This window comes from Ziziphus jujuba, chromosome 1 (genome assembly GCF_031755915.1).
Source record: "Ziziphus jujuba cultivar Dongzao chromosome 1, ASM3175591v1".
Classification (NCBI taxonomy): domain Eukaryota; kingdom Viridiplantae; phylum Streptophyta; class Magnoliopsida; order Rosales; family Rhamnaceae; genus Ziziphus; species Ziziphus jujuba.
In genome coordinates, this window is record NC_083379.1 from 4,432,527 (window position 1) to 4,449,066 (window position 16,540).

Here is a 16,540-nt window from a genome sequence, read left to right on the forward strand (position 1 = left end):
TAGGGGTTTTCTCCTTTTGTTTGTTTGTTTGTTAGTTTTTCGCTGACCCATTATTAGCCTCGCTCTTCACTCCCTCAACATTCAACGAAAGTCCAAATGGTCATTTGGATTTGGATTTGGGTTGGGTTACACCCACCCGGTCCACCCCTCCCGACCCGCTATCAATCCTTTGCTGAGACGAAAACATCCTTTAAATTTAATGATAACCACGGAAATGCCACTGGGCTTACGGGACTCGCAGGTGGACCCACTGGGTTTTTTTTTTAATTTTTTTTCGTGACAAGACCACCATGAGCTTGACTTAACATTAAATTGTTTGTCTCTCTGATGTCTGATGGTGGTGGTGGTGGTCTATGACTGGGACTTTGGCTTTGGCGGTCTCTCTCTCTCTCTTTCTCTCATCGCTCTCCGCCGCAGAAGACAGGCAGCTAGACATCGATTGAGTCACCGCCCTTATTTTCTTGAGCCTGTAATGACAGCAAATTAATTGCTTTGCACTCCATCATGGCTTGTGGCCCTTTCATGCCACATCTTTTGGTTGGGACCATTTTTACTTTCTTTATTATTATTATTTTTTATTTTTTTTGGGGATGGTGGGTAAAAACAACTTTCTTTTCGTTGGATCATAAGAAGGTGTTAATTAAAGGTTACTTTTGTAAATTGCTAAACCTTCTAGAATCATATCAATTAGCATCACAATCATGTGGAAATATATTATTAATATCGCTTTCTAAGCTTTACAATTTAGAATCTATCAACATGTACAAATATATGAGCTGGTATATTTAGGAGTGGTTGTAATTTTCTAAAAGATATTGTTATTATTTTTTTAATAAATTAACATTATTAATATCTTAAACTAATAATTTAAAAACATAAACTATATTAAATACATAGTTAATTATAATAAAAATATTAAAAAATTATATACATATAATCAGTTCAATTGAATTTAACTTGAGTTAAAAACTGCCTAATTAAACTGAACACAATCATCTAAACACCAAAAACCAAATCAAGCAATTCAATTAAATCAGTTTGGTAGATGCAGAATCGATTTATGCCCACCTGCATCCTATCTGTAAGAATCCAACTAATTAATAAGAAGAAGATATTATAATTGAAGAGGAAATTTTTAATTCTGAAGATGTTTAATCAAAGCAAGGGGCTTATTTATTTATTTATTTATTTTGGCTGAAAAATCAAGAAAGGAGCCAGATCTATCCTGCAAGGACAATCAATACTTAATTGAAAAAAAAAAAAAAAATAGGCGATTAATCAATAATCATAGTAATATGAGGATTTTAATTTATGGGTAGCAGGATGATGTCAGCTGGCAGGAAATATGCAAGATGGGTTATTCGTCATTGATGAGTTAGCTAGATTTATCGTCCATGGACCATATAAAAAAGCAATATGCTTTTGTGCATGCATGGACACCACACCATTGCCTTTTATTCTCTTCTTTTTTCTTTTTTTTTTTAATGTAATTAATCCAAATATTATATTCCAATTCCTTTTATCATTCCTTTTTCCCTTTCTGTCATCCTAACCACCTTGCTACAATTTAAGCCCAAAAAAAACCACCTTGCTACAATAGCTAGTTAACTAAGAAACTCAAATAATATAATAATAGACTAGGAAGGCATGCTTTTTGGTCCTCCAATAGCTAGTTAACTAAGAACTGCTTCCTCAGTCTCCAATTTGTTGGTTTTTCATTCGATTTCTCCACAATTAATGCATGATCGTAACTTGTTTTTTTAAGACACACCACGACGTTGACACCAACGACCAAAGAAGGCGAAAAGAGAGAAAAATAAAAATAAAACGAAGATTGACAAGTACCCTATATACATATGTTTCTATTTCTTCTTTATTTTTTCATTCAATTTAATTCTCCATATAATCTCCGCACATAACCCAGATCGTACAACTGCACCAGTCTATGATTGGATTAGTGGTTGTAAATGGATTTTTTTTTCTTAGGTGAATTAAAGGTTGTCAAAGGATTCAAGGTACACAAACAAACCAAAAAGGCTATGCCTATACCCTTTCCTGTAAAGTTAAAGAGGTGGATAATCAACAAAACAAAACTACATGCATGCTGGCAGACACCGTATTGAGTAGTTTGTCAGTTGGCATGTCCATTTCTTTTAATTAATTATGTAGCCTCATCATAAACCTAGCATGTACATGTAGATGTAGACTTAGATGTAATTATAGATGTATATGCAATCTGTTTTTTCCTTGTCCTTTTTTGACTTTTTTTGGGGAATTACATGTACAAGCCATTGTTGATGATGTATTAGCAGCAAGTCCTGTGGTCAAGTGGATGAGTTGTGTCCACCATGTTACAGGTCCGAGAAGAGGCAGACACAAAACAAACAACCAGAAGCAGAAAGTCCATTATTGTTCCACGTATTTTCAGTCTTTCAGTTTCTCCTGCTTTTTGGGCAAGAGATTCTGGTTCAAGTCTTTTTACTCTTAAATATTATGAGGGAGACTCACACATGTACACACACTCCACATAAAATTAATTATACCTACATGTATGTGAAAAGCGAAGTGATAGTTACTAGGTGAGATCATCTCTATATACATATATATGCAAGAAGCCATGAACATAATTCATGATCATGTAATGGCCTTTTGGCTTATTACCCAAAAAAAAAAAAAAAAAGAAAATGTAATGGCCTCTTGGCACATCCTAAATTAATCTTCAAAAAAGTTCCGTTTTATTTTATTTACCAAAATAAAAGGAAAAAATTCAATGCATTGACGTTCCATAGCCATGACTCGAACCTCAATTATGATAAAAGAGTATTTTTTATAACGGCATTGGTTACTGTTATACTAATTATGTAGTTTCCAATTATCATGTATATCACGAAAAGCAAACAAAATGACTTATACAACGTGAAACTAGACATGTATATTATATTAAAAAAATTATTAACCGCAATTAGTTATGATGACTTATTAACACCAACTTACGACCCTTATACAAAAGTATTTCCTAATTAAGCTGCTAAACATTTATCTAGAAAGTATTAATCAATAATATATTTTTAAAAAAAAATGCCTGTCCTTTTGCATACTCCTTGTTGGACTGAATCCACCAGATATGATATGTGCCCAGGAATCCATGCAAAACCAATTGGGTTTAGTATTTTAGTGTGGTTTTCTTGATAACTACAAAAGGCGAATAAATTTGATGATTAGAGTTGCTTAGAAATCTGCTCTTAAAAAAACAAAACGAAAAAGAAGGAAGAAAATCCAACTAAATTTGATGTTAATCAAAGAAAGAAGAAAATCCAACTAGATTTTGTTGTTAATCAAAGTGATTTTTTTTTTTTTTTTTCAATGCGTTATGTTGTTTTAACGCTTGAGAAAATGAGAAAGAAAATAGATCAAGCTGGTCGAGAACCCCTTGATGGACGTGTGGAATTTTGTTTAAATATACATCCTCAGCATCCATAGATACAGCATGATATGGAAGTCAGGATAAAAAGTTTTGTAGTATATACTTACACGCCAACAAATCTATTCTAAGGTTAAACCTAGTGAGTATTTAATTTTTTTAAAAAATAATTTTTTTTTGTATGGATATTTATTTTAAAATGAAAAAAATATGAAAAAAAAATTAAATTCTTTTCTACTGAAAAGATATACGAAAAAAATTATTTCTACCTATAAAGGTATTATTTTAAAATTTTTAAAAAAATAATTTTAAAATTTGTTCTTAATTTATTAAATAATATTAAAATTTAAATAAAATTTAATTACTTACAAATATTAATTTTTTATTACTTAACGGGATTTAATGAAAATTATTCACCTACTAATTAAAGCCTAAGCATAGGCCAATTGGCTGGTAGACTATATGAATGTATACAAGCCAACCAATCATAATTAGCTCCCTCTAAACAATTGACAAATTAATTAATACTATAGTAAAATATTAAAAGGCAATCCAAAAATCTTATTTCAATTGGTGTTTGGCACATGTAAGTCTAATTAGAAACTCTTCACAATTAAGAACCCAGTGATAAATTGTTTGATATGAAAATGTATGGCACTATTGGGAGTCATAAGGGACTTAGTTTCTTAATCAAATAGTTAATCAATGACAACTTTTTTTCTTTTACAAATATAATATTGCAAAAGAGGATTTGTGGATTTCTTTGTCAGGGTAGGTAACAAATTGTTAGGTCTCAATGAAAGAGAACCCAAGAACCCCACTTGGCTTATAATGAAATGATAGAGATTGATTGGATAGATTCAATCAAAACTCCTGCTTAAAGTTCAACTTGCAAAATGCAAATTAAGCAAATACTCTCTCTGTTGATGTTGATGATTTGGAGTCTAATATTATGCATCTTTGTGATAAGGGCATATTCACAAATGTGGTGACCACTTAAGGAGAAAAGTAAAAAAGAGAAATGAAAATCCACTAATTCCCATTCAAATGCGGTTTGCGAAGGTTGTAGAATCAAATGGAAGTTGTTTTCTCATATCCCCACAATGCCAAAAAGTTTCCCATGCGCTGTTCGCTTTGGCAAGTGGAGTGGGGTTTGGGAAACGTTGCTCCACCATTGGCATTAAAGCTAGAATCATTGATGTTGAAGTAAGAAAGATTAAGATATTTCCGATCTAATTGCTTTAATTAATCTATTCACCCAAAAAATTGCTTTAAATTAATCATATTAGTTTTGTTCATGCCATTCTCCATGGTCTGCCCTCTCAGTATCCTTAAAGGTTACTCTATTCCACCGAAATATAAAAGGTTTACATTAGTCCTGCAATCTTTTGCGCCAAACATGAAGTTGGGCTTTTCGTCGAATGACGGACGAAAGTAGATCCAGCTCCAGCCCAAAAAATATCTATCTACAGCCACCCATTGGGCTTGAGACCTTCATGCAATAACATCATAACTTTGCCGTTTACCAGTTCGTGTCTCAGTTTGGCTGCCACCACCACCTCAAGATTGAATAAACAGCTAGAACTGATCAAATGGGTGAAAATGAAGAATGGAACACTACCAGTAATCAAATCGTCTGTGTTCTCATCATCCAATAAGTTTTTACTCTCTGTCGCAGCGAATAATACTTCCCCACCAACATTGGCTTATATTGCTCACCCAAGTGCTGCTGCTCTATCAACCGTCCTGCAGCACTACATCGATTCAGATAACCCTTCCCATGGCCAGAAGATCCATACCCATGTTCTTAAATCTGGGTTTAAACCCAATACCAATATCTCCATCAAACTCTTGATATTGCACTTGAAATGTGGTTCTTTGAGGTATGCACGTCAGATGTTCGATGAATTGCCACAGCAAACGCTCTCCGCCTATAATTATATTATTGGTGGGTACCTTAAGCAAGGGCAAGTGGAAGAATCACTTAGTTTGGTTCGAAAGCTTATTTTTTCTGGTGAAAAGCCTGATGGATTTACCTTTTCGCTGGTGCTAAAAGCATCTAGTTGTGTTAGGAATGTTCCATTACCATATAGTTTAGGAAGAGTGGTACATGCCCAGATTATAAAATCAGATGTTGCAGCGGATGATGTTCTTTACACGGCACTCGTTGACTCTTATGTCAAGAATGGGAAAGTTGGTTGTGCAAGGACTTTGTTTGACATGATGTTGAAGAAAAATGTTATATGCTCGACCTCAATGATTTCAGGGTACATGAATCAAGGCTCTTTGAGAGATGCAGAAGAGATATTTAGGAAAACACTTGAAAAAGATATAGTGGTGTTTAATGCAATGATAGAAGGTTACAGCAAATCAATTGAATCTGCAAGAAAATCAATTGATGTTTACATTGATATGCAACGTTTGAATTTCCGGCCTAATATTTCTACATTCGCCAGTGTTATCGGAGCTTGTTCATTGTTGACATCATTTGAACTTGCTCAACAAATTCAAAGTCAACTTATGAAGACTGAATTCTCCACACACATAAAGATGGGAAGTGCTCTTATAGACTTGTACTCGAAATGTGGAAGAACTGAAGACGCCCGTAGAGTTTTTGATCACATGCCTGAAAGGAATGTGTTTACTTGGACTTCCATGATTGATGGCTATGGGAAGAATGGATATCCAAATGAAGCACTGGAGCTCTTTAGCATAATACAAAAAGAATGCCACGTTGAACCCAATTACGTGACATTCCTAAGTGCTGTTTCAGCTTGTGGACATGCTGGGCTGGTTGATAAGGGTGTAGAGATCTTTGAAAGCATGGAGAGGGATTACTCGCTAAAACCAAAAATGGAGCATTATGCTTGCATGGTTGATCTCTTGGGACGTGCTGGGAGTTTGAAACGAGCATGGGAGCTCATAATGGCTATGCCTGAGAAGCCCAATTCTGATGTTTGGGCAGCTCTTCTTAGTTCATGTACGCTACATGGTGATGTAGAGATGGCAAGTATAGCTGCCAATGAACTTTTTAAGTTGAATCCTGATAGTCGGCCAGGGGCATATGTTGCTTTATCCAATACTTTGGCAGCTGCTGGGAAATGGGACAATGTAAGCGAACTTAGGGAGAAAATGAAGGCGAGAGGGATTTCTAAAGATACTGGCTGCAGTTGGGTTGGTACTGATCATGGTTAAAAATAAACATACTGACATTTTTGTTTGGCAGAATGATTTCTCTCCATTGTTGTATGCAATTATCAAGTCTTTTGTGACAGATTATTCTTTTTAATTTTTTCTAAACTTTCAAGTTGTACTTCCATCCTCTTTCTCCTTTTCTTTTCTGATATTAATTTTACTTCCATAATACCAAAATAAAAAGAAAATATAAAGAGGGCAATGTGTTTTTTAACAATTTTTTGGTTTGTTTTTGGTAAAGACCATGTTTTTTAACCTTAAGTAGAAGGCACACCTTTAATTTTCGTTATTTTTTAAATGTTATTTGTAACTAATGGTTGATTACCATATGCAATTTAATTGATTATATTAAAAGAGTTGACTTTTTCTATTTAGATTTATAATATAAAAAATGAATGTATAATTAAATATATCTAGTTAGTGTTTATCAAGCGATCATGAATTTTATTGGTGACAAATAATAAATTTTTTAATTTTATTTTTATGAATTAAAAATAAGGATTCTATTTTTACTTTATTTTTTTTTTATTTTTGTTTTACACAGCTTCTTGGTCATTAATTTGACAATTTGGTCTTAGTAGAGAAGTGTACCATTCAACTGCTAATAGAAAAGTTCATGTAAAAGTTACGGTTTTTTTTTTTTCTTTTTTTTTTCTTTTTTTCTTTTTTTCTGAATCCCCCACCTTGATGTTATAAAAGAAAAATAAATAAATAAATAAAGCCACTAACATTATATTGATATTAATATAAATTTAGCGGCACTTTTTTTTTTTTTTTCCCCCCAAAATATGGAAAACATGCATTTGATCCGATTCCTATTCGAACTCAAAGAGGTGGCGTAAAGGATTAAAAAAGTGGATATATATAGGAGGTGATGGAAGAGTGGGAAAGGTGACGTGGGATTTGGTTACTGGATATCCATCAGTATCTTTAAAAATTGGATTTGGCTTTCGTCTTTGGTAGACGGCACGCATTGGTAGACAGACACGCTTCTATGAGTCATTATTTAATATAACATATTTTGGGTTCTCCGTCAAACTTGCTGTCGCTGACAATAAACAAATTATAAACCCTCTTATCCTCGATATCGATTCCTTGTGCAAAAACCAAAGAAACAAGAAGAAGAAAGAAGAAAGAAGCTAAAACAAGCTAAGAAACAATGTGCTGCTGTTGTGGCGAGGATTGTAAATGCAGGCCTTTGGGGTTTCTACTAGGCCTTCCCTTTGCCTTCGTCTCCCTCCTCCTCTCCCTTGTTGGTGTTGTTATTTGGATCGTTGGGTTAGTCCCTCTACTTAATTTTTCCTCTAAAATTCATGGGTTTTAGTTTTATTTTATATATATATATATGTTATATACTTATGTAATTTATATATATGCAGGATACTTCTGAGTTGCATATGCCCCTGTTGCCTGTGCGTGACAATCATAGTTGAGTTTGCACTGGCGTTGATCAAAGCTCCCTTTTCGGTCATGGAGTGGTTTACGTCAAAGATCCCTTGTTAGACTATTCATTTATGGATTTTATTCTCTCTCAACTCTCTCCCATTCATTAAATCCCTTTCTGGGCTGTGGTTGTCATGTTTGATTTCCACTCCATCTTGAATTGTCTTTGATTTTCTCATTATTCATCTTTAATCATTGATTTATTTTTTTTAATTGTTTTTTGTCCTATTTGTATATTTGTCTTTTGGTCATCCTCTTTGTATTATGTTTGTTGTGTTGATTAATGGACTAGTTTTTCTTATTAGTCTGTAGTTGTCATACCGCTGGGTTATTCTGGACTCGGAGAACAAAAAATTACAATGAACATTGTTTTTTATTTATTTATTTATTTTTCTTTTTAAAACATTGATGGTGATTTTTCTGGTTGAACAACCCTCGGAAAGTTCGGAAGTTTTCAAAGGTGGGTTTGAGTAGTTAACGCTTAAGCCTATGCTGAATTAAGTGTCAAAGTAAAGCCTCTTTTTTTTCTTTTTTTTAAAATTTTGGTGGGGAGGTGCAAACACGCCAAAGTAGCACTAGTGTGGCAAAAAAATTTGTTCAGATGAAATCCCAAATCTTTTCAAAAAAAGAAGAGATGAAATCCCAACTAAATGTATTTTGAAGGTAAATATAAAATAACTCCTACAACTATTATATCATTTTCAAATACGACAAATCGTCACCGAGCCATGCTATTGGCCCAAATGAGGCCTATTATAGGCCCAATAGAGCCCCATGTTCTGGCTTCATATATGAGAGTGCCATATAATTTTTTAATTGAATTTTATTATTTGTATTGTATTAATATTTTTTTTTTTGGTAATATGTATTAATATTTATTATATTTATACTTTCAAGCTCATGTAATATTTTGATATTTGGTAGTCAAGATATTTATTTCATACCCTTATTCTATTTTATGAAAAGTTTATTTTAACTAGGGAAATTATTAAGATTTAGGAAAATTTGGAAAACATTTTCAAAAGTTAGTTTCAAGAGTCTAGCTACCTATATTTGTTCAAAAAAATTATCTTATAATATTGTATTTTGAAACTTAAAATTCTAAATCTCGAAATAATTTAATGAACATGATTTTGAAGAATGATTTAGAGAAATTGTAAAAATTTTGGAAGACACAAAATGCTAATCCTCACCCAAAAAAGAAAAAAAAAAAATACTAGTCACAAAATACACTTTAGTATTGGCAATCCCAAATTTTGTTACAATTGAGCAATTCAAGTTAGTATCTTCCAGCCACCAGAATGGACAAAGTCGCACCCAATAATGGGTTTTTTTGTTTTTTTGTTAAACACCCAATAATGGGTTATGCACGTTTACACTTCCTTGAGAAATTGTTGGGACCGGTATCCAAATGCTATTTTGCATAAATATAATATTCTAAAAATGGAATTTAAGATACACTGAAAAACAGTCGTCAATCAATAAGGACATTGATTTTTCTTCCATCCCGTCTAATTAGTGAAATATAAACCTTAGATGTGCCCCGAATGAGATTCAACAAGCATCCACAAAAATCTCATAAAAATCTTTTTTTAGCCACTCAGTTTTATCTACTGGTCAAAATTAAGTCTAATGTGTCCGAAATCTATTGTGCATGACATCTACCAGTTTCCAATAAAATTGTATTTAAATAGCAAGATCGACTGTGATATGTTATGTTATATGATCCCTCGAGGTGCTGCAGTAACAGCTCATAAAACAATAATTATTGCTAAAAAAAAAAAAAAATCATAAAACAATAATTTAAAGCATTTGGCATGTAACAGTAAACATCAACAAACTTGGAAAAAATCTTTTACACACAATACTGTATGAATGATTTGGTAGAACAAGTTAGTTATTATTAAACGTTTAATATATTTTTTAAATGGTATTGTATATACATCTTTAATTACAAATTATTATGTTTTTTATTTTTTTATTTTTTGTTTGAAAATTGGGATTCATTCAAACAAAACAAAAACAAAAAGATTTTACAAAGAGCCTAAATTCTTCATATATATACTCTTCTGAATCATGCAATCGACACAAGAAGACGATAGCCAAATTAGATCGATCCGTTTATAAATCACTATTTATTATTTATATTATTTTATACTGTTATGATGAGTTATATAATTGAAAATTTTATTTATGGTTGAAATTTATTGTATTTTAATTTTATTTTTTTTATAAAATGTTGCAATTTAAATACACAATTTCATAAATTCGTCATATTAAATTTTATGATTTTAATATAGTATTAGTTGAACCTTTTATAATTTTAATAGTTATAGGTTTTTACCCTAATATAATTATGAAATATGAGCTGCCACCAAACTGAATTAAATGTTATACACTTTTATTAAGTTATGTGAAACGTTTGGATCATAATATTTTATTATTAGTTGATATTGAAAAATCTGATGATAAGAATTAGATGAATATGCACTAAATAAGAAATATAGGATGTTGAATATAACAAATTTTAAAACTGAAAATCTATATAGTAACATTTTAAAATTAAAGTATCAAAAAGCAATTCAACCTATATTTTATCGCAAACAGGATCGGCAAACCAAAGCGAAATGACCGGAGTTAAAAAAAAACAAACAAAAGAAATTCAAAACAGAAATGTTAAATAGAAGAAAACCAGGGAATGAGCAGTGGTTTTGCGATTAGCCATTATGATTGTTCACTTTACTACAAGACACAACTATACCATTATTCTAATGATTTATTAGAACCCCAAATTGGCCACCGAATTTGATTATAATAATCAAACTTTTGGACCTTCCAAAACCGAAACCAAAAACCAGAGGCGAAAACCGAATTCAAACTAAGGCCTGTTTTTTCAAATATTCTTCTCACACCAAAGACATTTCTTCGGCTTGTCACCCACTCACCTCTTTTTTTTTCTTTTTTTTCTTTTTATTATTATATATATTTTTTTTTTCACTCGACGGTGCCTTTGTTTTCTACTCGCACTCTAAACCCACAGGTTTCAGAAGCCTCTCTTCTTCCAAAACCCATTTAAAGGCCACGAAACAGCACTCAAAAGCCAAAAAAAATCATAACCACATACTATTAGACTCGAAAATTTTGTTCCCTTTGATTTGAAAATGGATACAGCTACTCAAATCGGCTCCACGGCTCTCCCAAGCTCCGCTCCCCTGCCAGTCCATCCAGCCTCCTTCTCCGGCACGCTGGGTCGTCATCTGGCTCGGCGGCTTGTCGAGATCGGCGCCAAGGACGTCTTCTCCGTCCCCGGCGACTTTAACTTGACTCTCTTGGACCACTTGGTCGCTGAGCCGGAGCTCAACTTGGTCGGCTGTTGCAACGAGCTCAACGCCGGGTACGCCGCCGATGGCTATGCCAGGTCTCGCGGAGTTGGCGCCTGCGTCGTGACGTTCACGGTTGGTGGACTGAGCGTCATCAATGCTATCGCCGGCGCTTTCAGTGAGAATTTGCCTGTCATTTGTATAGTCGGCGGTCCCAATTCCAACGATTACGGGACCAACCGGATCCTCCATCACACAATCGGGTTGCCCGATTTTAGTCAGGAGCTCCGGTGCTTTCAAAATGTCACGTGTACTCAGGTAAATGTCCGTCAGACTCTCACTAACTCCATGTTTCTATAACAAAACAGAGAATGCTCGAGTTTTCATTAAACAAACAAAGGAAGTTGTGGGATTATTTTATTTTATTGTTCTAATGTGCTTTTTGGCTCTGTTTAAGTGGTTGATAGTGTTTGTGGCGTGACAGGCAGTGGTGAATAATTTGGATGATGCACACGAGCTGATCGACACTGCAATATCTACTGCATTGAAAGAAAGCAAACCTGCTTATATCAGCATAAGCTGCAATCTTCCTGGAATTCCTCACCCAACTTTTGCTAGGGACCCTGTTCCCTTCTTTCTCGCTCCCAAGTATGCCTTTTATCTTATCTTTCCAATGACGCGTGTATGTTTCTGCTTTCAATAAATTTTTATGCGAATGGGTTTTGCATTGCATGCTTTTTCTAAAAATTGTTTTTGGTACTTGCTACAAACTTTTCTGCTGTAAGGTGATATTGACACATTTATGAACATGCGATGCGTGGAATTGCTTTTCAATTTACTGCAACATATTCATGAAAATTGGCCATTCCAGCTGTTTATACTTTATATGCTATTGCTCGCTGTTGCCTCCTGTTGTTGATCCAAATTGTCGCTTATGGCAATTTGGGAAGTACATTCTGGCCTTGAATTTTCACCGCTATATTGATTACCATTAGGTGCTATAACAGAAACTAAGTTTTGCTTTCTATTTTTTATTTCTCTTGTTGTTTGTTCTCTGAGGAAAAATTGACAAGTAATTCTGCCTTTGACTTTTATGTGCAGTTGTCCTTATTTGATTATCGTTTACTCCTTTTGCCATACGACCTGGGCATTGACTTGTCCACCCTTTACTTTATCTGCAGGATAAGCAATCAATTAGGATTGGAAGCAGCAGTTGAGGCGGCTGCTAATTTCCTAAACAAAGCTGTGAAGCCTGTCATTGTGGGTGGGCCAAAGCTAAGGGTGGCCAAGGCTCAACAGGCCTTCATAGAGCTTGCAGATGTTAGTGGATATCCTTTTGCTGTTATGCCCTCAGGTAAGGGGCTGGTGCCAGAGCACCATCCGCACTTCATTGGGACATATTGGGGTGCTGTCAGTACCAGCTTTTGTGGAGAGATAGTTGAGTCTTCAGATGCCTATATTTTTGCTGGCCCAATCGTCAATGATTACAGCTCTGTTGGGTATTCCTTGCTGATCAGCAAGGAAAAAGCGATCATGGTGCACCCTAATCGTGTGACCATTGGAAATGGTCCATCATTTGGATGGGTTTTCATGTCTGACTTCCTAAGTGCATTGGCCAAGAAGCTCAAGAGGAACAGCACTGCCCATGAGAATTATCGTCGAATCTTTGTCCCTCCCGGCCTTCCTTTGACACGTGGGAAAGATGAACCATTAAGGGTCAATGTTCTTTTTAAGCACATTCAGGTGAATTTTAATCAGTAGACTGTGAATCTTGGTTTTAGATCATAACTTATGTTTTTTTACTTCATTGAGTACCAAATTCTTAATATATCCCTCGAGGTTTTTTTTTTTTCTCAAGTTGGCTTAGAATGAAACAACTCTTCTCTTTTTCTTTCTTGTGGGCAAAGAAACGTAACTTGATCATGGGGCCTTAGCTACACCCTATTGATCTGTTTTTCTTTTGGACATCCTTCTTTAAAGATGTAATGACTTTGTTTCCTTTTGTGACTGTGAACCTGTTTGCACATGCATATTCTCTGTCTTCTTTTCTTTTCTTGTAGTTCTTATTTGTTAATCCTTAATTGGACTTGATAACAGGAATTGCTCAGTGGAGATACTGCAGTAATTGCTGAAACGGGAGATTCATGGTTTAATTGTCAAAAGCTCAGACTTCCTGAGAATTGTGGGTAAGAAATTTTTATTAGACAGCATAGTTATCTGTGTCTTCAGTACAGTATTTATGTTTCTTTAGTAGTAAGCTGCAAATTTTTTATGGGCTCTGTTTGTTCAGGTACGAATTCCAAATGCAATATGGATCAATTGGATGGTCAGTAGGTGCCACTCTTGGATATGCTCAGGCTGCTAACGATAAACGTGTTATTGCTTGCATTGGTGATGGAAGTTTCCAGGTCAGTAGTATGAATACTAATCTATAGAAGTTTCCAGAGTATGAATTCTGCCTTTTGAAACTATTAATTTTGTCCTTTGAGATGTTATACAATGTGCATCAGTGTAAATAAGGAAAGCAAATACATAGGCCATTTTAGAGTTGTTTGATAAACCATGGTCAAGAAACCTGCTAATATGACTAATGAGAACTAACAGGACTATCAGGACCCTGATCATTATTGTAGCTCACCCTAATTTAATGTCTTAATTATGATTTATGCATGTGAAAGTGGTAACAATTCATGTAATGTGAAACTACTGTGAAATTTTTCTTATTTGAGTTATGGAAATTTGGAACTAAATGATTCTCTCTTTCAGGTAACGGCTCAGGATATTTCAACGATGATTCGATATGGACAGAGGAGCATTATATTTCTCATCAACAATGGAGGCTATACGATAGAAGTGGAGATTCATGATGGACCATACAATGTGATTAAAAACTGGGACTACACTGGTCTTGTTGATGCCATCCACAATGGTGAAGGCAAATGCTGGACTGCCAAGGTACGAACAGAGGATGAACTGATCAAAGCCATTGCAACAGCCACAGGAGAGCAAAATGATTCTCTCTGCTTTATTGAAGTTTTTGTGCACAAGGATGACACCAGCAAAGAGCTACTAGAATGGGGTTCCCGAGTTTCTGCTGCTAACAGCCGCCCTCCAAATCCTCAATAATGCATTAGTTGGAGAAGTTTTCTGATGTTGTAATCGTTCAGATGTAAGTACTAACTTGCTTCTATCCGGAGCTGAGAAGGTATTCGGGGACTTGAGAATAATAAGAGGAATGTTGTAGTTTCTTTGTTTTTTTCTTTTTCATTTGTAGTGCAATATTGTGCTTACTGATGTGACAAATGATTCTGTTAAGAATTCTTGTATATGCCAAGTTCGACATATTTTCATGAATAACAATTATTGTAAAAATTCTCGTGGCGATTCCATCTCTCAGGGCTTGCCTGTTTGAATGAATTGATGTTTGATGCAAACTTGAACTCGTGCATACTTAGTGCTAAACACTGCCTTAGTGCTAGTTTTCTCTACCATCTCCACGGCACTCTATCAATGAGAGATGATCATTTTTCTCTCACATTTCTATAATTTGCAAGTCACAAACCCAAAAGCGTGAAAGGCTCATAAAACCGACCAGCACGGCAAAGTCAAGGCACCAACTTGACTGATGCCCAACAAGGGCGTGTGCTTGACTTATCCCGATTCTCTTCCAACTTATCCCTTCGATATTTAAAGGCTTAGTACCCGTCTTTTTAGTTTATATTACTTCTTGCATTAATTAATAAAAGAAAATTAGTCCATAATGCTATATATATATATATATATATATAATGCTTTATTTTATTTATATCAAAGAGAATAAATGAAATTGATATTAAAAAAAGAAACGAAAAACAGAACATAAATAATAAAAAAAATTTCATTTGATTTTGTTTGAAAGAAAGTTATTAGACAAAAATCAGTGTTCCACTTTCATCAAATTTTAACAAAAAGGAAATTAAGCAAATCATGAATTTGATAATAAGCTATACTTAAGGAAAAAACGTTTTAAAAATATACATATTGACGAAGAATATAGAGAGAAAGTAGGATGGAAAAATACATAAAGAGAAAGGGGATGGAAAATGTACGAAAAGAAGTGTTGAGAAAAAATATAGAAAGAGAAAGTGAAGTGGAAAATATAGAGAAAGAAATTGTAGCGAGAGAAAGTAGACATAGAAAAAAAATAATGTTGATTTTATTTTTCAAGGGGTATTAGTTAGGGTAAAATAATACATTTTATATTATGCAAGGATGAATGGAATTGTCCGTTTCATTACCCCTCCATTCTACCAATCAAACACTAAAAGTTTTTGCGAACAATTCAGCCACTTGTTCTTTGAGTTGGGATAAAAGGAAATTCTAAAACTTTGCCAGTGAGCTTGACTCTTAAAAAATGATGATCTATTTCGATATGTTTAGCTTTTTCATGCATCATTGGATTCACTGCTAATGCTGTAGCTCTAGTATTATCGCTCCAAACAATTGGACAGGGAGTGTTAAATTGTAAATCTTGGTAGCATTTAAATTTCTACTAGGGTACTCATAAGCTTCAACATTCCGCACATTACTGACGTCTTCATAATTTCCATTATAGACTTGAAAGAGAATGCTGGAGGTATCAAGATTATAGTAAGTATACATGACATTTGGTGTAATCTTAATAGATTTATATGGTGCCTATAGCATTACCCTAGACTTTAAATAGCCACCATCCTGTTTTAAAATTATAAAAGATTTTAATTAGATTTGTATTCAACATTTTTCTATGATCATGTTTTGATTGAATATTAAGTTATTAACAACACAACATTTTTGAGTTTACAATATTTTTTTCCCCAAAAAACAAAAAATCTATGCTCATCTTTGATTAATAAAAAAATTATGAAATATAATCCAACACATCCAAAAAAATATAAAATTGATTTATAATTTTATAATTATAATAAATATATATTTATTAATTATAATTTATTATAATATCATTTTTTGATATATTAAATATTAATTATAATATTTATTTATGATAAGTAAATAAAAAAGATTATTAAGTCTTCCCCATAAGAAACTTCAACCTAAAAATTCTCTTTCACTCTAGGTAGAATCATGTACAAAACTACTCGCAGAAGATCTAAGGTATCCACCCTATAACTCTATCTAGAAT

The 16,540-nt window shown here is 33.7% G+C and overlaps 3 protein-coding genes across 3 annotated transcripts; all 3 read left to right on the plus strand.

Annotated features, from left to right (window-relative positions):
* Positions 1 to 4,588: 4,588 nt before the first annotated feature.
* Positions 4,589 to 6,740, plus strand: LOC107410799 (pentatricopeptide repeat-containing protein At1g28690, mitochondrial). Its single transcript, XM_016018278.4, has one exon. It carries the CDS (start codon positions 5,024 to 5,026, stop codon positions 6,614 to 6,616), a length of 1,593 nt encoding a protein of 530 aa, XP_015873764.3. The 5' UTR covers positions 4,589 to 5,023; the 3' UTR covers positions 6,617 to 6,740.
* Positions 6,741 to 7,606: 866 nt separating this feature from the next.
* On the plus strand, positions 7,607 to 8,363 carry LOC107410941 (signaling peptide TAXIMIN 1-like). Its single transcript, XM_016018435.4, has 2 exons — positions 7,607 to 7,894; positions 7,996 to 8,363. The coding sequence occupies exons 1-2, from the start codon at positions 7,776 to 7,778 to the stop codon at positions 8,117 to 8,119; spliced, it is 243 nt and encodes an 80-aa protein (XP_015873921.1). The 5' UTR covers positions 7,607 to 7,775; the 3' UTR covers positions 8,120 to 8,363.
* Positions 8,364 to 10,886: 2,523 nt separating this feature from the next.
* Positions 10,887 to 14,813, plus strand: LOC107411322 (pyruvate decarboxylase 1). The gene is made up of 6 exons (XM_016018891.4): positions 10,887 to 11,697; positions 11,864 to 12,027; positions 12,561 to 13,122; positions 13,477 to 13,565; positions 13,670 to 13,787; positions 14,146 to 14,813. The coding sequence occupies exons 1-6, from the start codon at positions 11,221 to 11,223 to the stop codon at positions 14,503 to 14,505; spliced, it is 1,770 nt and encodes a 589-aa protein (XP_015874377.3). The 5' UTR covers positions 10,887 to 11,220; the 3' UTR covers positions 14,506 to 14,813.
* Positions 14,814 to 16,540: the final 1,727 nt, after the last annotated feature.